The sequence below is a fragment of the Lissotriton helveticus genome, chromosome 7 (assembly GCF_964261635.1).
Source record: "Lissotriton helveticus chromosome 7, aLisHel1.1, whole genome shotgun sequence".
Classification (NCBI taxonomy): domain Eukaryota; kingdom Metazoa; phylum Chordata; class Amphibia; order Caudata; family Salamandridae; genus Lissotriton; species Lissotriton helveticus.
This window is the reverse complement of record NC_136068.1, coordinates 386,820,672-386,842,596: the sequence shown is the minus strand read 5'-3', so window position 1 is coordinate 386,842,596 and position 21,925 is coordinate 386,820,672. Positions and strand designations below refer to the sequence as shown.

The 21,925-nt window shown below is 48.7% G+C and overlaps 1 protein-coding gene across 8 annotated transcripts in view; it reads left to right on the top strand.

Moving 5' to 3' along the window:
* Positions 1–21,925, top strand: part of LOC144768502 (copine-1-like) — an 854,409-nt gene that overhangs the window by 511,803 nt on the left and 320,681 nt on the right. For all 8 annotated transcript variants that reach the window (XM_078652218.1, XM_078652221.1, XM_078652215.1 and 5 more), the window contains one exon: positions 18,553–18,642. In XM_078652218.1, the coding sequence (XP_078508344.1) occupies positions 18,553–18,642 (90 nt within the window). The remainder of the gene's footprint in view (positions 1–18,552; positions 18,643–21,925) is intronic.

Genomic DNA, 21,925 nt, shown 5'->3' with positions numbered 1-21,925 from the left:
AACCAGAAAACCACTGAGGTTTCAAGAGATATCAAGAACTTCAAACTTGACAACGTATACCCCTACCTCAAGGAAGACTAATACAAAAATAATAACCCGAGTAATCTTAACTTGGGTTATCAGGGTAGATCACGGTGGATCAACTTTTTGGACTCTGTCAGACTCTAGCTAAGAAACATTGGGTCCCACAAACTCCCAACACCCATGGGCCCGAACTTTTTACAACAGAGGTGGCTGCAGGGGACGAGGGAGAGGATGGAGAGGCCAATTCATAGAACAAGGAGAGTTCAGGAAGAGAATGTACAGGAGATAGATAATCTCAATACCAGATCCTATGAACCCATCCCTATATATAATTTGCCTGCTCACCAACTATCGGAAACGGAAAAATTATTACTGAACAAAGGGTCATCATTTGTACCACTCGGTGTGCAAGACCCAGTGGAGACCAAAATAGAGGTTTTACAATTTCTACACAATGTCCGACTCAAAACCTACTTTGCAGATGACATTGACAACTCTGAGATCCACATCTGTGGACTCCAAAATAAATCCACATTTTGCACTGAGACTGACAGCATGACACCTGAGATACTTATATTTGAAAACACTGCAAGCAGAGAAATTGACACATTGAATAACAAACTATTTCTTCGTCAGAAATGCTCCAAAGAGGAGGCCACAGCGATTCGCCGCTTGGCCAACAATAAGACCATCATGATTAAGCCTGCAGATAAAGGGTGCAGGATTTGTAATGGATAGCTCACTATACGACTGGGAGGTGAAGAGACAACTGAGCAGCTGCACATTACTGCCATGTACGAGAAAATCCCACCAGGGCTCTTTCTTCTAAAATCAACGAGCTCTTTTAGAAGGGTGGATATGTAAAAAGGAATTTGAGTTCATGAACAGAAAAGAATGCAGGACGCCTGATATATATATATATATATATATATATATATATATATATATATATATATATATATATATATATATATATATATATATATATATATATATATATATATATATATATATATATATATATATATATATATATATATATATATATATATTTTACCCAAAATTCCCATGAATCCAGTTAACCCCCAGGCCGACCGAATCTTTCTGCCTGTGGATCAGTACTAGAACCGCTATCCCAATACATAGACATTTTCTTGAAGCCATTTGTCATGAACACTCAGGCTTATGTACGCGACAGAATGGATATCATTAAGAAGGTTGAGTTTCTCCCGCAGTTAGTTACCTTTGATACTGAAGCTCTGTATACTAATATCCCACAGGTCGAGGCACCTGAAGTAATCAGGGATATTTTAGACTCTAGACCAATACCAAATGCCATTCCAACAGAATTTCTGGTATCACTCGCCTCCCTATGTCTCAAGAATAACTTTGGAGTTTAAAGAGAATCTTTATTTGCAGATCAAAGCAGTGGCAATAGGCTGCAGCTTCGCCCCAGAAATAGTGCACTTGAAAATGTCATATTTCGAGAAAAACCCATACGATACTCCTATCATACAGTGTTGTTACATTGATTATGTGTTAATGCTATGGGAAGGGGACGTATCCTCCGTAGAATCCTTTCACGGTTGACTCAATGGCAGAATACCCGACCTCAAATTCACCATGTCTAGCAGCAACATTAAAATCAACTTCCTTGACCTTTGGTTACAGAACACTACAGAGAATATAGAAGTAAGTCTTTATACCAAACCTACAGACCGCAACACCATCCTGCACTTCTCTAGCGGGCACACCTATGGGCAATTTTTCCGCATCCGAAGAAATTGTTCCAATAAAGTTGACTACTTTCGTAATTAAGAGGTTTTGATTGATAAACTGAGAAATTGAGGTTACCCGAAAAAACTGTTCAAAGCCCGTGTAAGAGCGTGGTTCGTGGGGGCGTGGCTTGGCGCGCGGCAAGATGGCAGCACAGTAGAGCTGCTCTGCCGGCCACCGCACTGTAATCCTTTAATATCCTGCCCTTTACGTGCTGATTCAGCCCCTGCTTGGTGAGCGCTGTATTGCTGTGCCCTTGCCTGCGGATTGAGCGAGTTTTGGTGGCTCTGCCGCTCGGACGCCGCCGGAGTCAGCCATTGCGGTGTCGGCCGCGGAGGAGTTCGAGCCCGTGGCCCGGTAGGAGCGAGTGACTCTCCTCTGCCTTCCCCCTTCTCGGGGACCGGGCGGCTCTCTTCTGCCTTCCCCCCTTCTTGGAGACTGGAGCGGCGTCGCTTGAGACGGGGACCGACGTGCGATCTGCGGTGAGTCCCGTCCCTGGCTGCTGACCTGCTATCACTGGAGGTGGAGCTCCGCGCGGCTCTCGAGTTTAGAGACGCCGGGGAGCAGCGAGGTCGCTGGGCGGCCTGAAACTTGAGCGGCAAGCTGCAGAGGGGCTGGAGGGCCGCAGGTGGGCCGCTGGAGTGTGGACTTCTCCTCGAGGCACAGGACAACTAACGGTACGGGGGCGGCCGAGCTACATAGTGGCGAGGGACACGCTGGCTACATAAGGAGCCTCTGAAGTTGCTGTGGTGTGCCTGGGGAAGAGGTGCGGCCCGTATTGAGGCACTGGGGTATTGCTTGAAGCACTCGCTGTGGGGCACAGACGCTACGTGATTGAATTGAAAATTGCTTGGGGGAAAAAGAAAAAAAAACACTTTAAAAAAAAACCCATAACAACCATTTCTTGCACCGCATCTGCCACTTACCTGGTGCGTTGGATATCGCTTTAGCGCTTTGTGCTGCGCCTCCTTGGCTACCCTTCATAGCGGAGCGCGCCTGTTTCAGGGTCGACCTACTGGGCACTGCGTTGACTCCGCATCACTGAGGTAACTGGGGGGGCCGCCCTCCCATCCCACTAACGAGAGTATAACAGGACTGCACCCCTTGATCGGCGCGACCACATACTGTATGTTGAGCGAAGAGAGGCACAACGGTTACTTGGTCCTTGGATGATCCTGTGGCGACCGGGTGTGTGGTGCGGAGGAACCCCCTCGCCTGTCTGGAGATTGGGATAGCGTGCAAGACGTTGAGAGGGGTGAGAGGCGGCAAGCCTGACAAGTCACAGCCCAAGCTATCCTTTGAGCTCCGCAGGAACAGCAAGCAGCCGCCTACAGGAGCGGCGGATGGTGAGCACGATCCCACCTCTCAGGGCCACTCCATGCTGGAGACCACACTAGCTGCGATACAGGCGGGTCTACAGGCGATAGACGGGAAAATAGAGGCCCTGAATACCCGCATGGATCAATTTTCCGCCAAGCTCGATAGACAGGCCACGAGACTGGGGGAGGCGGAACAGAGGATCACGGACACCGAGGATGGTTTGCAGCAGGTGGCGGGCAAAACGAACGAGATGGTCAAGCTCCTGGAAGTCATTCGGGCTAAGAATGAGGATATTGAAGCGCCGGCCAGGCGCAATAACATCCGCGTCTTGGGCCTGCCGGAGTCGACCAATGTGGGGAGACTGGAGGATTACGTGGAGACCATGTTGAGGGAGATCTGCGGCACCGGCGAATTGTCTCCCATGTTTGCGGTCGAGAGAGCCCATCGCTCATTAGCAGCTCGCCCTCCCCCTGGCACACCTCCGCGACCCATCATCATAAGACTGTTGAACTACAGAGATAGAGACACTGTACTTCGCATCACTAGACAGAAGGGCAAGATTATCTATCAGAACAACCAACTATCATTTTATCCTGACTTCACTGCCCAAGTGCAGGCGGCGAGAAAGGAGTTCCAGTCAGTGAAGAAACTCCTGCAGCGGGAAGAGGTTCCGTATGCCATGCTCTATCCTGCGAGGCTCAGAATTGGCGACTTCGAAGGAGGGAAAATCTTTACCACTCCCAAGCAAGCGATGGCGTATGCCAAGACACTTCAAAAACGTCGCAGATCCTCCGCCGACACCTCTGATGTGGATGACTAGCTCTGGATGTATTGTGGTACCCCCTTATATTGCTGTGATACATGGTTATGAACTTGATGAGGGGGGGGGAAGAGGTGCTGGGGGTAGTTAGTTTTATACCCGTTGAGTCATGTCTACTTTGCACTCCCCCAGTCCATGCTGTCCACCTTGATGACTAAGTAATGGGCATATTGCTGGCTCATGCCCTTGGGTGATCAATGCAGACCGAACGCTATCAGCCTCACCGGTGGTACCATGTTTATTGCTATTCATTGGCACGCTAAAGGGTCTCGATCTGTTTTCTGCGGGGGCCCACTTCTGCCTTGTGCCAGAAGTGTGCATTGCCTCCAATGCCCCTACTGGGTGTAACCCATTTGATGCCTTGTTTGTTTTGCTATGATGGGAGGGATGGGGGGGAGGTTGTGATGCTCTTTGGCGGGTTGGGGTTGCCAAAGTGGGAGGGGGGTGGGAGGCCTGGTCTCTTATATTGTGTCGGAGTATGCTCTACAAAAGTTGTTCCCTTGAATGATCTGAGTGTATCGCCATGTAAATGTGCTGTGATTGTAGGAGACGCTGATTCGCACCTTATCGGGTGCCTTTGGGATGGTGGGTGAGAGTTATACTTGTGTGACTTGGAATGTGCGCGGCCTCAACACACCTAGGAAGACAAGGCAGGTACTAGCTCATTTGGATAGGCATGGAGTAGGCATCGCCTTATTGCAGGAGAATCATCTGACTGTACACACTGAGGGATCTATAGCGCGCAGATGGGCTGGGTACCGGCTAGCCTCTTCTTATTCTAGTTACGCCCGTGGGGTCCTCATCCTTATTAAAAGAGGGATACATTTTACTCCGTTGGACTCTTGCATTGATAGTGGGGGCCGCTGGGCAGTAGTGAGAGGCACACTGGGCACGACAGAAGTGATTATCGCTAATGTATACGGTCCTGTGGTGGACGAACCAGCGTCACTGTCTTTTTTATTTCAGGTGCTGCGTACGTGGCCGGAATCGGCCCTGCTGATTGGGGGCGACCTAAACACACACTTAGATCCCCGACTTGATAAATCTGCCCTCGCGAGTAGCCGTATGTTGAAGACCGCGGCTTGTGTACGGCAGTTTATGGAGGAGAGGGGCTTGGTTGACGCATGGCGCCTGCGGAACGATGGGGTGAGGGCAGGCACGCACATTACACCATCTCACAACACATGGTCTCGACTGGACTACTGGATTTTGGACAGGTCAACCAATGGGTGGGTGACTGACACATACACACTCCCCCGGACCCTATCGGATCACAATCCGGTCATGCTCAAACTGCAGATTCCACACACTAGGCGGCCTCCCTTCACATGGCGGTTTCGTGCGGATGCCCTGCTAGATCCTGTCTTTGCGGATACTGTATATAAAGCCATAGAGCAGTATTTTGACCTGAACGTGGGCACGGTGGATAGTGCTGCCACCCTCTGGGAAGAGTTTAAGGCTAATATACGGGGGGTCTGTATAGGCACGACTGCAGGCATTTTACGCGACCTGCGGGGACAAATACTGAAGGTTGAAACCAAACTACATGACTTAGAATCCTCATATGACTCACTTCCCTCACTAGACACACTGGCAAGTATTAGGGAATACACCGAGGAACATAAATCCCTAGCGGAGGCAGAGATGAGGTATATCTCCAAGCGCTTTGTGGCTAGAGCGTACAGAGAGGGTGGCAGGCCGAGCAGGGTACTAGCTAGTCGTTTACGTGAGCGGAACACTGCCCCACCCATAGAACACATAGTGGACGATAATGGCATCAGACACCATACAACGGACGCTATATTGGGGCAATTCCGCGATTTCTATGGAGGGCTCTACTTGACCCGGGGCGAAGTGTCGGACTCTGTTATGGAAGATTACCTGCAGGGTACTGCCTGTGCCTGGCTATCGGACGCCCATAGGAAATATCTTGGCGTGCCTATTGATGTGACCGACATAAAGGAGGCAATACTTACTTTGCCGAACAAGAAAGCTCCAGGCCTCGATGGGCTGACAGCTGAATTTTATAAACGATATTCCGATCTCCTAGCGCCCCACGTCCTGGCAATGTACGCTGAGGCACACGAGCTGGGCTATCTTCCTCCGTCTCTGCGCCAAGCGCTGATCATCACTTTACTGAAAAAAGACAAGCCCCCCGACAGATGCGAGTCTTACCGGCCCCTTTCCCTGATTAATATTGACGCCAAGATTCTCGCTAAAATTCTCGCAACTAAGCTCCACCCATTGATGCCCATGCTCGTTCTACCTGACCAGTCAGGCTTTATTCCTGATCGCTCCACATCGTGGAATCTCCGCACAATCTTTGCGATGTTCCATGTTCTCAACCCAGACCTACAAGCTGTGGCCGTGTTGCTTGACGCGGCTAAAGCCTTCGACTCGATCGAATGGCGATATATCTTTTTTGTTCTCCGTCGGATGGGGTTCCCCCCTGTTTTTGTCCGTTGGATTCAAATTCTGTACACTGATGCTTCCGCAAGAGTGCGGGTAGGCGGTTTCACCTCTGATCCATTGGCGATCCAGCGTGGTACCAGGCAGGGGTGTCCTCTCTCCCCATTCCTTTTTGCTATTATATTGGAACCGTTGATGTGTCGAATCCGGCAGCACCATAGGGAAGCTGCGCTCAATTCTGATAACAGACCGGTGGGCGTCTCTGCTTATGCAGATGATATGGTTGTGTATGTACGCGATCCACATACCCACCTAGCGCAAATCATCCGGGAATACGTCCGCTTTGGCCTCCTCTCCGGATTGTGCATCAACTGGGATAAGTAGGTTGTAATCCCCCTCACATTGGCCACTTCTGCCCCACTCTGGAATATCCGCTGCTGTGGACTGTAGATCCCGTGAAATACCTGGGGATCTGGGTTCATAGAGACCCGGAGATTGTCATTCGTGAAAATTATGGTCGGGCTTATGCTGACTTGGTACAACGGGTAGATAAATGGGTGGCTTTACCTCTGTCATTGGCGGATCGCATTGCGGTCATTAAGATGGTGATTCTTCCCAAGTTCTTGTACTTGTTCTGCAATATCCCTATTCGCTTGAATAAACTTTTTTTCACCACTCTTCAGACACAGTTACTCCGCCTGGTCTGGGGGTCGAAACCCCCGCGCATCAGCTGGGCGACCCTGGCCCTACCTTTAGACAAAGGAGGATTCTGTGCTCCAGATTTTTACATATATTATCTATGTGGCCTGGCTCATTTCGCGTTCTTTTGGTACAGACCTCACGGCTTTATCCCGCATGTAGCGGTTGAGGGTGGGGACGCGGGAGATATTCCTTTGCAGAACATATTAACCCACACGCACAGACATGTACCTAGGACGGAGATCAACACGATTGCCGCCACGTGCTCAGCCTGGCAGGCGATTGGTAGACTGACGGACAAACTGCCTTTCTACGCGCCAAACATGAGCATTGGAGGCCATGGCGCTATCTCTGTGGCACAAGAGCGTGGCTCAATGAAGCTGCTCTCTGAAGCTGGCATGTCCACTATGGGTGATCTATTTAGAGACTGGACGTATATCTCTGGGGACGAGCTGCAATATATCTCCAATGCTTCACCCCTATTCACATACACATGTTATCGATTGCGGCGCGCTGTGCGGGATCATTATCCTAGCTTCCCGTGTGAGCCTGTCACCTCCAAAGCCCTGCAATTAGTGCTTACGTCCACCACCAGAAAGCACCTGCTCACTAGGTTGTATAAAGTGGTATTCTCGGAATTGGTCCTTCCAGAAGATCGTAGCTTGGCTAGATGGAACACTGCTCTGGGCATACAACTGGAGGCGGACACATGGGGTCACATCTGTTCCCTCACGGGCATGCTATCGCCCAATAGCAACCTCCGCATTATCCATTTGAAGTTTATACACCAGACATACCACACTCCAACTAAGCTGCATAGAATTGGTTATAGGGACACTGACGATTGTAGGAGATGTGGGCGTGCTGGTGCTCACTTCATCCATCTATCATGGCACTGTCCTGCGGTTAAGTCCTACTGGGTAGATGTCCTGCAGAAATTGGATACCATGACAGGTCTCAATCTAGATTGTACACCGCTTCTGTGTTTACTGGGACATGTGCCTGAGGTTAAGGGGTTGCTCGGCCGCTTTGTTAGAGTGGCTCTGCTGCTGGCGAAAAGGAGGGTGCTATTTACATGGGATGGTAAGCGCTACCCCAAGGTGTCACAGTGGCTTAAAGACTTGGTATACTGCCTGGAGCAGCTCAACACATATTCAGAGGAACTCCCTAGGAGCTCGAGCCCTAAAGACATTTGGGGTCCACTGCGAGACTATCTACTGGCGAGCTGTGACCGCGATGAGGACACTGTGGAGGAGACACTGGGAGCTACGGCTTCACCCCAACTGACTGTCGGCTGTCCGATTGCTACCTCCGAGAGTGCCTCCTGAGATTGTATTTTTTGTTCATCTTCAGCACTTTGCATGAGCGATATATGATAATGGTATGACATATCTTGACTTGCAGTATGTATAGGCCGGGATTTGGGGGGGGTTTGAATGTTCTGTTGAAGATTCTTATATTCTGAAAATGACACTGTATCTGGTATGCAACTTGTATTATCCTGCTTTTAATAAATAAAAATAAAAAATAAATAAATAGATTATGACAAATCTCAAAAAGAAAAAAAAAAGAGCGTGATTCGTGCCCTGGGAAACACTTCCCACTCTCAAAATCTGCCAAGACACTGACCACCTGATATGCGTCATTACATATAATCCTAAATCCAATAAAGTAAAAAACATTATTCAAAGATACTGGAAACTTTTGATCCCTTTGAGAATACCAAAACCTATGTTTTCTTTAAAAAAAGCCAATAACCTTTCTCATTACATAGTGAAGGCAGCACGTCCAAGTGAACAAAAGAAAGACTTGCGTGAAATGCTAGAGATGCCGCCAGTCATCGGTCACTATAGGTGCCAGAATTGCACTGCATGCGCTTTCTCCTCTGATACCAAAATCATTACATAGAATGGCAAAACAATCAAGTGAGATTTTCCAATTGTAACACCAAAAATGTAGTCCTCTACATACAATGTCCATGTGACTTACATACATTGGACAGACCACCCAGACGGAGAGGACCTTGCAGTTGAGCTACCAGAGCAATGTCCTGGGCCTACTGCTGTTTTTTTAGGTCTCGCTGAACCAACGCGCATGCGTTCTGCGAGAGTATAGTACGCAATACAAAGTCTTAAAACCAGCGAGGATTGTCGCCAATGCATGTGAGGTACTAAAGCGCGACGCTTCCCCAGCGCGCGCTTGGCCTCACTTCTCAATCACACCCCATATGGTGTTCCCTCCCACTCGCTCGCACATCCGAGAGCTTCACTTCAAAGGAATGCGCCCCCCGCAATGCCGAGAGCATTTTCCGTCCGCTTTTAATTTCATTTCGCGGCTGCTTTTTTTTTTTTTACAACAGTGATTCCAATACGGCTCCCAGGCAGACACACAATAGAACAGGTATTTTAGTATGCATTTTCATCCATAAGGAGGTATTTTTACACTGTTAGAAGATAATGGATCCTTATTGGTGTCCAACTAAAAAGTACTCATTTTAAAAACTCCGAAAGATTTTAGGCTGTGTGAGCCACACCAGGTTTAGAACCTCTGACCAGGGGGGCCACACAGATCTCTAGAGTTGATGTATTCGATTAAAGAGCCATCTTAGGTGTCCCAGATGGGCATTTTCATATAGACGGGGTGCTTAAAGTACAGTGTATGCTTTCAGCAGGGATGTGGTGCAAAATCTAACATGGCTTCAACATTTTTCCCCATCGTAACAAGCATTTTCTTCCCGCCAACCTTCGAAAGGAGCAGCATAGGGCAAAAAACACATAACTTATAATGCCAGTGGGACTATTATAGCTGCACTCAGCTTCAGCTTTCATCTAAACCCCTGCTGCATCACTGCTGGACCCTTCCACTGTCACACTCTCCAGGGGCTCAACAATGCTGCATTACTGCCCTCGCATATGCACAGTCCATCCCTATTCCAGCCGGCCTCTCCCCAGCACCCTCTAATTCAGACCACCCGAAGCATCACCATTCTCTTTCTTCCTTTCCTATTTAAAGTACACTTATATAACCCACCTGGAAGCTGCATTGGGCGTTTGTTGTGTTGCGGAGCCTCAGCGAGTCCCGCTGACCCGGGGACCCACCCTTGTGCGCCTGCTGTCACCGCTCGCCGCACCCGCTCCGCGGGTGCCGCTTCGCGGCTCCAAGAGGGCGGAGGCTGTTTTCTGGCGTTGGCGTTCAGCAGGGACTCAAAGACCCAGGAGTCCCTGCTCTCACAGGTGCGCTAGCGGACGCACCCACCACCAGCCACGCCCCCCGCCTGGCCAAGCTGAAAAGGCGTGAGTCTCCTCTGCCTACTGGGACCCACCTGGAAGCTGCATTGGGCGTTTGTTGTGTTGCGGAGCCTCAGCGAGTCCCGCTGACCCGGGGACCCACCCTTGTGCGCCTGCTGTCACCGCTCGCCGCACCCGCTCTGCGGGTGCCGCTTCGCGGCTCCAAGAGGGCGGAGGCTGTTTCCTGGCGTTGGCGTTCAGCAGGGACTCAAAGACCCAGGAGTCCCTGCTCTCACAGGTGCGCTAGCGGACGCACCCACCACCAGCCACGCCCCCCGCCTGCAACTCTTTTCTACTTTACGCTCTGTCTGGCGCTCCGCGGGACGCGAGCGGGGCACCGAGCGAAGCCCGAGCAAAGGGCGGGCCGTCTGTGGCCGTCCGGGGCAGGAGGAGGCAGGGCAGGGCCACCTCCCTTACATCCACTGCAACAGGTCTCAGTTCGTGGTGCTTCACTGTAGGCCTGGAATCCAGCATGTCAACCCGCTCCGGTAAGGCCTTGAGGGGCGGCGGTGAAAGTGCCCCAGGGGGTGCCATGTTCGGCTCTATGGACAAATTCCTCACCAGGGTGGCGGCTGTTATAGACAATGAGATCGCTATATCACAACGGCGCCTCTCTTTGGACTTCCCCCCTTCCAAAAGTCCTTCTTCGGCATTAGGGATGTCCTCACAAACCTCCATTTCCCCCGCACCCCTGTTTGGGGATCTACCTGGGGATTCACATATTGCACCAATAGAGGTTGGAATAGATGGGGTAGAAAGTTTGCTGATTGATCCTCTCCTCGTCAGCCCTTGTACCGTGGCTGTGGAGTCCTGCCCCGACCTTCCCATAGCCAGCTTTCCTGGTGTTCTATCCCAATCCTGCCCTGACGCTCCCACACCCGATCCACAACTTCAGTCCAAGTCTCGATCCATTCAGGGGCCAACGAAAAGGAAGGGGAAAAAGGCAAATATCTTCCGAAAGGGCTGTCACCCTACGCTTGTTAAGCACGCCAGGTATCAGCCCCAGAGGGGCTCTGCTCTTTCAGGTGCCGGAGGACCTGCACCATCTGGGAACTCTAATGCCCCTCCAATCGCAGCTGACACAGTGCTACCCCCCCTGCTGGTCCCAGCAGTACCTGACCTAGTCAACAAGGGTCTCTTTCTGGAGCCGATCGAGAAACTGGTCAGGTCTCTTTTGGTACCACTTATTGACCAAGTCAAAAGGTTGGGGGACAGGCTTGACCGTTTTGAACAGGTCACCAGGGACAATTTCTTTTCCCTGAAAACCCTGTTCAAACTACAGCCGAAGCCCAGCGAGGACAGGACAGACAGGAACACTGGGAAAGAGGCTTTAGTGAGTCATCCTCCAGTAGAACAGTTGACACAGCCGCCCAAGCGACCAGCTTCTGGGAACGCTTCCTCGGTCGCCTCCCAGGATGGCCCGAGGCAGACAAGGCCGATTGTCTCCACTCAAGCTGCCCAAGTGCATGCTATTCCTCCCCCAGTTGTAACAACTCCTGTCCCTAACCTAGGCCAAAGGAAACACCAGAAGGGAGGGACGGGCCCAACTTCACAACCTGGGGCCGCTTTACACGCCAAAACTGGTGGTACAGCGACAACCCTTAAGGCTAAACCCACCACCCTTCCGCCCAAAAACCCTTCTCCATTGGCTTCTTCGCAGAAACCTACACGAAAGTGTCCCCCAGTTAACCTCCCCCCTGAGTGCCACCCATTTGTTGTTGTCCTCACCAAAGTCCCCCCTATTAGGAGTACCCAGCAGGAAAACCACCAGGCGCTTAAGAATAAGGTCATCCATTGGCTGAAAATCAACAGGCCCCTCCCTCCGGGAGTGGATGGCATAATTCTTGGCGTACGCAGGGTGGGATGGATTGGACACGGGAAAAAATCTCTTGAAGGGGATTGTGTGGTGGTTAATTTCCAAGACGCAAGAGTCGCCCATTTGATATGCTCCCAAGGGCGATCCACGGCTGGAACGGGTGTCGATGTAGTCGACTTAACATTCTTCTACCCACGGACTATCACGACCACTCCTACCATCCACCTTGGACAACTCCCCTATAATAGCAGTCCTGGGGGCCAATTTCTCGTAGAAAACATCGTCCACGGCCACCCTTCCCCGGGAGTCTTCTCACAGCAGTTATATCCAGCTCCAGTGATACAGAATTGGGGTTCCTGGGGTTGCTGACTCTGTGACGCTCCCGGGGAGGCCCTTGTGGTTTTGAGTCCTGCTGCCGAGCCTACACCCCTCCTTAAAACCCGTAGCCCCTTGACTACATCTCAAAGCCAGGCTACTGCCGAGTTGGTAAAAGAGCAAGGGGAGACCGGGGCATCTTCTGACCTTCTGGTTAGCCTCCCTGGTGTGGGTGTTGTGGACACGCTGCACCCTGTCGAGGACTGTAGCATTACGGCTGTGACGGTCCCCTCGATTAGGGTTTTCAGCTGGAATGTGGCGGGCCTCGAGAGGAAGCTAGCGCTGCCGGACTGGAACGCGCTAGTGGAGCAATACTCCATATGCCTGTTCCAGGAAACCTGGAGTGGGGTGCCCCTGCACAAGGCAGGATATTCCACCCACTTTTTGCCAGCAGTTCATAGTGCAACTGGTAGGGGCCGCCCTTCGGGTGGCCTCTTAATTTGGGTGGCTTCAGAACTCAACTGCAGGGTGGTGGAGCGGGATACCAAATGCCCGGATCTCCTCAATATATTGCTGAAAAATTCCCAGGGTCGAGTCATCCTAAATATTTTTAACATTTACGCCCGAGGCACAAAGGGGGGTAGAGAATCCCCAGTAATAGCCTGTCTAGATGCCCAGCTTCGCTCGTCACCTCATAGGTCTTGTACCCTGTTGTCGGGCGATTTCAATTGTACCTTTGAGCCCCTGGACCTCGAAATTCTAACTGATCAAGAGGAACATGACATTAGGTGGGGGATTCCGTCCCTTGAACTCAGTCCCATCAAAAAGTGGACAGAAGTGGCCCTCCAGATCAATTCATTAGCTATGGAGTTTGGTCTGAGGGCTGCCAATGGCAGGACCAGGTCCGACAAAGCAGGGGCCCATACCTACAATAGGCTAGGGCATACGTCACGGATTGATTACTTTCTCCTTGACATACACCTGTGGAGCATGGTGGAGGACATGGTGATTATACCATCTGTCGAGAGTGACCACAACCTCCTCTCTCTCACCTTGTCTCACAGGTGGCTAACTAGTACTGCGAGCAGAACTTCTCGTAACCCCGCCTGGGAGCTGTCAGTAGTCGCCAACTGTGGACGGCGGCTAAAGTGGGCGAAGTTGGCACTTTCAGAGGAGAAAACTTCTGCCATCAGGCAGCTTCTTGCCTCAGCCCTAGTCAATCTTGACCCCCAAGAGGATGGGTTGCTGGAGGTGGCCCCAAGGTTTTGTACCATAACCCAGGCTATTAGTGACCTCTTTGTAGTTCCAGCTAACACGAACAGAAGGAAACCAAGCTCACGAGCTAGACAGGGCTGGTACAATCAGAAGTGCAGGGAGGCGAAGTCATTTCTCATTGAAGCAGTCAAGTCCAAACTACCGTCCAAGACTAGGGTGGCTAGGAGACACTATGCACTCTGCCAAAAAAACGCGAAGATGGAGTGGGAGGATAATTTCTGGCAGGACCTCCTGGCTGCCAGTCGTGGGAAAGACGCCAAAGGTTTTTGGGACTTGGTGGGCAATAGGAACCGTCCCGATGACACCCTGAGGACCTGTACCATCAATGCCCAGACATGGTTCTCCCACTTCCAAAAACTTTATTCTGCTGCTGAAGGCCCACTAAACGACCCTTTTAACCTCCCGCCCTTTACCCTAGTTCAAGACCTGGAATTTTTTTCTGTTTTGGATGTCACAAAGCAGATTAAAACCTTGGTACCATTAAAAGCAGCTGGTCCGGATGGCCTACCAGGCGACATCCTCCGAGCATATCCGGAAGAATGGGGGGTACTAATCTCTGCACTCCTCAATGCAATCGTTGTGGGAGGCCCTGTGCCAGATTCCTGGAGAGGTGCGGAGGTGGACCCCATCTACAAAAAGGGCAGCCGGGATCTACCTGGGAATTATAGGCCCATAAGCCTAATAGACTCGAGCCAGAAACTGGCGGGGAAAGCCATTTTGGGGAGGATCTCACAATGGGTGGACGATAACCACATCCTGTCCGATATGCAAGCTGGGTTCCGTTCAGGCACAGGAACTATCAAACAGGTCTTTAGGCTCCTGCTACTATACTGGAAGGTGGTGGAGCTGGGCAAAGGCAGTCTTTACTTGGCCTTTATTGACCTAAAGACTGCCTTTGACCTGGTTCCTAGGGAGGAACTTTGGAGGGTGCTTCACGGACAAGGGATGCCCCCGTATATACTAAACCTCCTTATCAAACTGCACAACAACACCTATGCCCAGGTCAGATGGGGGTTGAACGGGGAAAAGACCGACAAGATCAGGGTCGAGAGGGGAGTAAGGCAGGGTTGTGTCCTGGCCCCCACACTATTCTCCCTCTATATCAATGGAGTGGTAGACCATCTACTCGGCGAACCAGCAGACGCTCCCACTCTGGGAGGCGTAAAAATTCCAACCTTACTGTTCGCCGACGACACCCTCCTCATCTCTAAAACCCCCCAAGGTCTCCAGACACTATTGAACCGCTTTCAGGACTTTTGCACCACCAAGGGACTTGTCATCAACGTGGAAAAAACCAAGTACCTAGTTATGCATCCACCACGCAAACTTGGCCGCCCTCCCATTCTGAACTCCATACCCCTTGAAAGAGTGGCAGAATTCGACTACTTGGGAATTCGACTTAACGACGCGATGAGCTGGACCGCCCACATCAATAAAATGACAATGGCCCACAAAAGGGTGGGGGGGGCCCTCCTTAAGGAGTTCAACAACTCAACAAAACACTGTGTTGCCCCTCTACTAGACATATACAAAGCACGTGTGGTCCCTGCGTCACTCTATGGTGCCGAACTGTGGGGCCTGGGCAAAGTGGACTTACTGAGCAAGGCCGAAAACAAATTCATTAAAGATCTCCTTGCTATTCCATCGAGTAGTCCGACTATCCCAGTGCTCATGGATACTGGCTGTAAAGCTATAAGGGATCAGGCCCGTCTTCGACCCCTCTTGCTCTGGGCTCGCCTGTGGAGGGTTCCTGAGCTAAAACCCTATGCCAATGGTCTAGCTGAGGTGATGCACTCCGACGGTTGGCATAGCATTAAATGGCTGAAGGACATTAAACACCTTTTAGGGGACTTAGGCCTGGACTCCTGCTGGCATAGCCACTCCGCTCCCCCAAAGGAGACCTTAAAAAAACTTTTTGGGGAGTGGGTTTGTGTGAAGCGCACCAGCAGCCAGCAGCACTGCAAAACCACCGCAGCTTTTCTGCTGTTAAAAGATGTCGTCACCTATGAGCCGTACATGGACATAATAACAATTGCCATGGATCGGTCCCTGTACATTAAATTCCGGTTAGGAACCCTACCCTTGGCCGACTTCTGCTCCAGGTGGAATAAACCCCAGTCCCCATCACGCTTTTGTGCTCTCTGTCCTGATAAACCAGAGACGGTGCCACACTTTCTTTTCGAATGCCCGGACTATGGTCGCCCCAGATCACGTTGGCTTGGTCCTATCTGCAGAGAATTGGGTACCCGCCAGCACTCTGTCGCCCTCCGGATTCTTTTAACCAATACAGCCCCTCCCATTGTTTGTGCTGTTGCCAAGTTTTTAAAATGGGCTTGGTTGATTAGACATAGAAGACTGTCCATTTCAATTTAATCCTTTCTTTTAATTAATTTATGCTGATCTAATGTGTTTTATTCTTTTACCGAATGTACAGTCATACTTTTTTTCGACATGCTGTTTTTACCTTTTGTACTGCTTTTATGATATATGCATATCGAAATAAAGCAATCAATCAATCAATAATACATTATGAAATATGAAGTCCTCAAATGAGATCACTGGATTTATGATTGGAGATTTTTGAGCATTACAGGACAGGCTAGTCCAGGAGGCCAGGGTCTACCACATATCAGGCAGAACCTAATCATGTTTACAAAACTCCTTTTATTGTTACCCTCAAATTTAAATATTATCAATTCACCATATCAAGTTCAATACAATGCTGCCATTGACCCCAGAGCGAAGCACACAGAGGCAGCCTGATGTCATGGCCATTGTTTAAAACACTTTACTCTTACTGGCTGGCGCCAGGCCGTCACGTGACCAGATTCCTCTGGCTTCCTCCAGCTGCTCTGTAACCTAGGAACGGGTCACAACCATTGGGCACGTCGCCCAAAACACAATTGGAGCCTCAGTTCGAGCTTCTGCTGGCACAGGAAGGCTCCTAGGGCAGTGTGTCCAAGTACTGGGCTCCACGCAACGAGGCTTCTTCGTGTTTTTTTTAAGCTCAGTCATTCGCTCAGACTGTAAACATGTCACCATTTATTTCATGTTCCTGGTGTCCCCAGACACAGAGATTGTAAATACAACACTATTTGTATAGTGTGCACACCGGAGACCAGACAGTCAGTAAACACAGCCCTGTTTGTATCATGCACGTCAGCAAAGCCGCAGACGAGAGAAGGCGGTGCTACGCCCATGGACTTACTGTTATGATAAAGGTTGCTTTTCAGGATTTCATGTTATCTAGCAAACTACCTTACCTGCGAGAATATATCCTATTTAAGGATTCGGTGATCAGGCCTGGTATAGATGATGAAGGGGAAGCCAGATCAGTGGGCAATCAAGAGCCCAGGAAGGGCTTTTAATTTCATTTCGTGGCCGCTTTTTTTTTCTCATGTTTATCTCCCAGCCCTCCATTGACTATATTTCATGCACTTATACTACCGTAACCAGGCTATTTTGACACCTCTCTTTCCAGCTGGCGGCATATTTTATTCCCAGTCATCTTCTGCTAGGCATCACAGCATCACTCAGCACCACCACAGCACCACTCAGCACCACCACAGCAACACTCAGCACTACCACACCATCACTCAGCACCACCACAGCATCACTCAGCACCACCACAGCATCACTCAGCACCACCACAGCATCACTCAGCACCACCACAGCATCACTCAGCACCACCACATCATCACTCAGCACCACCACATCATCACTCAGCACCACCACATTATCACTCAGCACCACCACATTATCACTCAGCACCACCACATTATCACTCAGCACCACCACATTATCACTCAGCACCACCACATTATCACTCAGCACCACCACAGCACCACTCAGCACCACCACAGCACCACTCAGTACCACCACTCAGCACCACCACAGCACCACTCAGCACCGCCACAGCACCACTCAGCACCGCCACAGCACCACTCAGCACCACCACAGCATCACTGCGCTACCACTGCATCACTGAACGCCACAGCATCACTCGTCGCCACCACAACATCAATCTGTGCAACCATTCAACAACAACTGGTTCAAATATGTTCTCTCAATGTTTCAAGCTTTATTACAAATGTCACAAAAAGATGTTCATATTTCACTTCTGTTCTTGGATTTTCGTCACAATAAAATACACTGAACATACTCCTCACAAAAATGATGTACAAAAGTTTAAGCTATTGCCATTATAAATTACAATCACTTTTATTTAAGTATTAATTATTTAAAAAAATTAAAAGCCATTATTTGTAATATCAATACATCCAAGTCACGTAAATTCAAAACATGTTGCATTACAAATGCTATAGGTGTCACATTTGCGAAAGTTATAACTATTGGCTTTGTATATGACAAAGCTATTAATTTAGCTATTTTCAAAACCAACACATAAATAAAAAAAAATTCATTTACAAGACCAATAGCTCAAAGTTTCCTAATGCGAGACCTATTGCATTGCAAATGCTTGTTCTACTTTGCTGCTGTGAAGTACAGAAGAAATAAGCTCACTCCTTTTTGTGGTATCAGCGGCTATATTCCATGCCTGTTGCTGTTACATCTGTTATCCTGAGCTCAGTGCTGTTGCCTGCCTCATTCACTGTCAAACGTATGCCCCAATTGTCCACCTTGTACCACTAATTTTTATACCAAGCTTAGGCTGTGAAACGAGAGATTGTGCTTCTACTTGCTAATAAAGATCTTCAAATGTTAGCCATTACCGATCTCTGTGTGTGTATAATTTATATATATATATAAATATATATATTATAAATAAAACTTTTTTTTCACCCTTGCAGGTCATTAAGAATAATCTCAACCCTTGCTGGAAGAAGTTCAGTGTTCCATTGCATACTTTCTGTAGTGCGGACTTCAATAAACCCATCAAGGTAAGTGCGAAGTTTATCTTCACAGTTCACTTTGTACATCAATGTTTAATTTAACGTTCGTGACAAGTGAAAAGATTTTCTGAATATATCGTCCACCATCTTTGATTGTGTACCCTACCATCTTATCAAGCTAGACTTATTTTCTCCTAACCTTCATTTTGTGGGTCAACCACTACCTGAGTCCCGAGGTGAGCAGACTACACTTTTTAGGCAGTCAGTGGTTTGTTCCAAGCGACTAGTGGATATTCTTTTTTCAAGAAGTGTTCACAGAGACGGCTTCAGTTTCATAGTTATGAGTACTTCTTTTCACTTCAGTAGCAAATAAGCCCAAGCCATAACATTAATGAAAAGTAATCGTTTTTTTTTTTTAATCCTCAAAATACCCAAACATGTGACTGCCCTTGGTGTTGCCACAGGTATCAGCCTCTAGACATATGAAACACTAGAAAATTGGAGGGGGACCTGAAAAGAGACAACATTGGTTTGGAATCATTTACTTGTCCCCTATCCCCACACACATAGTGTGTCTTTTGAGAGCTTTCTAGTGACTTCAGAGCCACATGTTGAAGGATATCGTGCATTGTAAAAATAGTCATCCACAAACCTTTATATAACGCTCACCAGACTGGGAAAACAAATGTTCGATAAAGTTGAATATCATTCAAATCCCCCAAAGAAAGACACTTCCCACTAATGCTTCAGTGGGCTGTGTTTGATCTCTGTGTTTGAGTGGTTAGTAATGTGCCATACAAATTAGTTTTGCAGCATGAATCTTTTATAGGTTCATAAACTCTCCGTAATACACTCATGCAGTGGTTGGTTTTGGAATACCATTTTGTGTTTGCCAGAAAAATCTATTACTGTGGTGTTTATCAAAGATATGTATGGAAACACTCCTCTTGACGTGGATCCAAATTCTACAAATACCTGCCTAGTAGTTGCAATATTCAGCTGTTTTTCTTGTAGTCTCGTTTACAGTTTTGAACTTATCATTGTTTAATACCTAAGGCAGTAAAACATGGATGAGAAACACTGCGCTTTTCACGCCACAGGATAGCGCTCCAGGCAGTTTTTGTAGACCGCCTGACTGTGTTTCCAGCACATCCCAGTGAGAATGTTGGCAAGGCAGAGAAACAAATCACAAAGCCCCAAAATACATTTCTAATGATTAATGGTGAGATTTGATAAACTGTCATGGGACATTTTTTCCATTCCCAAAAATCTGATGTTCACATCTCATTCAGACCGCACCATCATGCCCTTGACCGAATAAAGACGATCTCGAAAAGCAGTCTGAACCAAGGCTGTACAATCCAGTGCCCTATGCATGCAATTCACCTGGACTCACAAACACATTTAGTCTTCAGTTGGGTTGATAGATGACGTAGATGACGGGCCGTGAGTCACAACTCTTTTTTTCTAGACTGCTTCAGTGGAAGCGCTTCGTCCTTGATTTTTAGGTCTCGACTACAGCAGTGCTTGTTTGTCGATTTATAGTAAGGCTTTCAAAAGTCTACCCAAAACTGTGGATCGGATACAGTTCATGTGAGCCAGGCGCGTGCACATCGCCAGCCTCATCCCACACCATTTGTCTGAGCCTCGGCATCATACTTCAAAGGAAGCCCCTCCCCCGCCCCACACCACGCAATGCCGAGAGCTTGTTTTGTTTTGCTGAGCAGTGCTGCCTCACTAAAGTGTCTAAGCCACAATGCCGAGAGCTTGTTTATTTTAAATCTCCCACATCCCTCTCCTAAAATGTTGGCATGTATGGATAAGGAGCACAACCGAGTCTAACTAAACGTTCACTCTTCACTTAAGTAACCACATTTTACTGTGTTCTTTTTTTCCTGGTTTCGGTTTCTTTTGACAAGTACATTGCGCTTGTACTCCGTATCGCCTACGGCAGATTACTGAATCCTGCGTGCTTCACGACAGAGTGGCTCTTGATTGGTGTTGTGCCTCACGCGTTTCACCCGTAAGTCGCGCCCGTGCTGCCTCGTTTTACGGCAGTGTGGCTGCCTGTGTATGAAACTGAATGCCCGGCGCTTCTGCTTCGCTAACTGGGTGAAGAAATATTCCGATCCTCAGCCGCTCTTTTTGGAGCGAACCATGGATGTGAGCGAGCTGCTGAACTACCAGGTTAGTTGGGAGGGCGAGAGATTCTTCTGCGGGACCGGCTGAATGTCTCAACTGGAGTAGTACATTTTATTTTGTTTCAGATTTATATAGCCCTTACTTGGCCGAAGGTATTGAACCATAATAAGTGAACCATGGTGTGTGTCTGAGCGAAAGCATGGGCTCTTTCGAAGGCACAATAATATATCCTTTACTGTGTCTCACACCTGACCTAATGATTTACTTCCTGGTGCACATTACATACCCCATGCACACTTTCTCAATCAGTCCGTTCTTGGAAGTACACACCTGTACCCACGCCTTCATTATACTGAATTGCCCCTTTTCCTTCCTATGTGCGTATCTGCTAATATTTTGTAGTTCAAATTTCCTTTGCTCTCCTCCCTTTTTTACTGCAGTGCACACCGGGCCCCCTCTATTCTACACACCTGAGTTTACCTTACTTACTCTTAACCACCCTTCCTTCCTAATGATTCGATGACCCCCCTTCATAGAATATGCGTTTTCCCTTGCAAACTTGTTACTGTTTCACGCCCGTCTCTTCTTCGTTCGCATTACTAGATTGTTCCCTTCCTTTCCTCCGTGTACACATGGCCGATTTTCCTAATGCATGCTTACTCTTAAATCCCATTGCACACGTGGCCCACTTACTTCCTGGTGCCCAATTGTCTCATTCTTTTTCCCCCGCAGTAAACTTCCCCTTTACTTTTCAGGCGCACACTTGCCATCCCTTTCATTGTGGTGCACATATGTTCAACATCCTTCCGGTGCACATCTGTTCTCCTCGATTCACAGCACAGCGGCTGCCTCAAGATTTTGTAAACAGCATGAAGCTGGAAGGCAGGTCAAAAAATCTGTTGGATATCGTTGCTCTAGGTAATTTTGAAAGTAGGAAAGGAATGTTTTTCCAGGTTTTTTGCTGTAAAACAAAAAGTAGAGAGATGGGGTGGTAAATCATCTCTTCAGCACTCTCAGTTAGGTTTTCGCCCTGGCCACAGTATGAGTCTGCGTTTCTGATAGTGATGGAAGAGCTTGATTTGATTCGATTTGTGCATTTATAAAGCGTAACCATCACTCCGGAAGGAGCATCTTGGCTTAAAGTTACCCTTATTGCTGGAGGCACTGGGGCGCTTACTTTACTGGATCT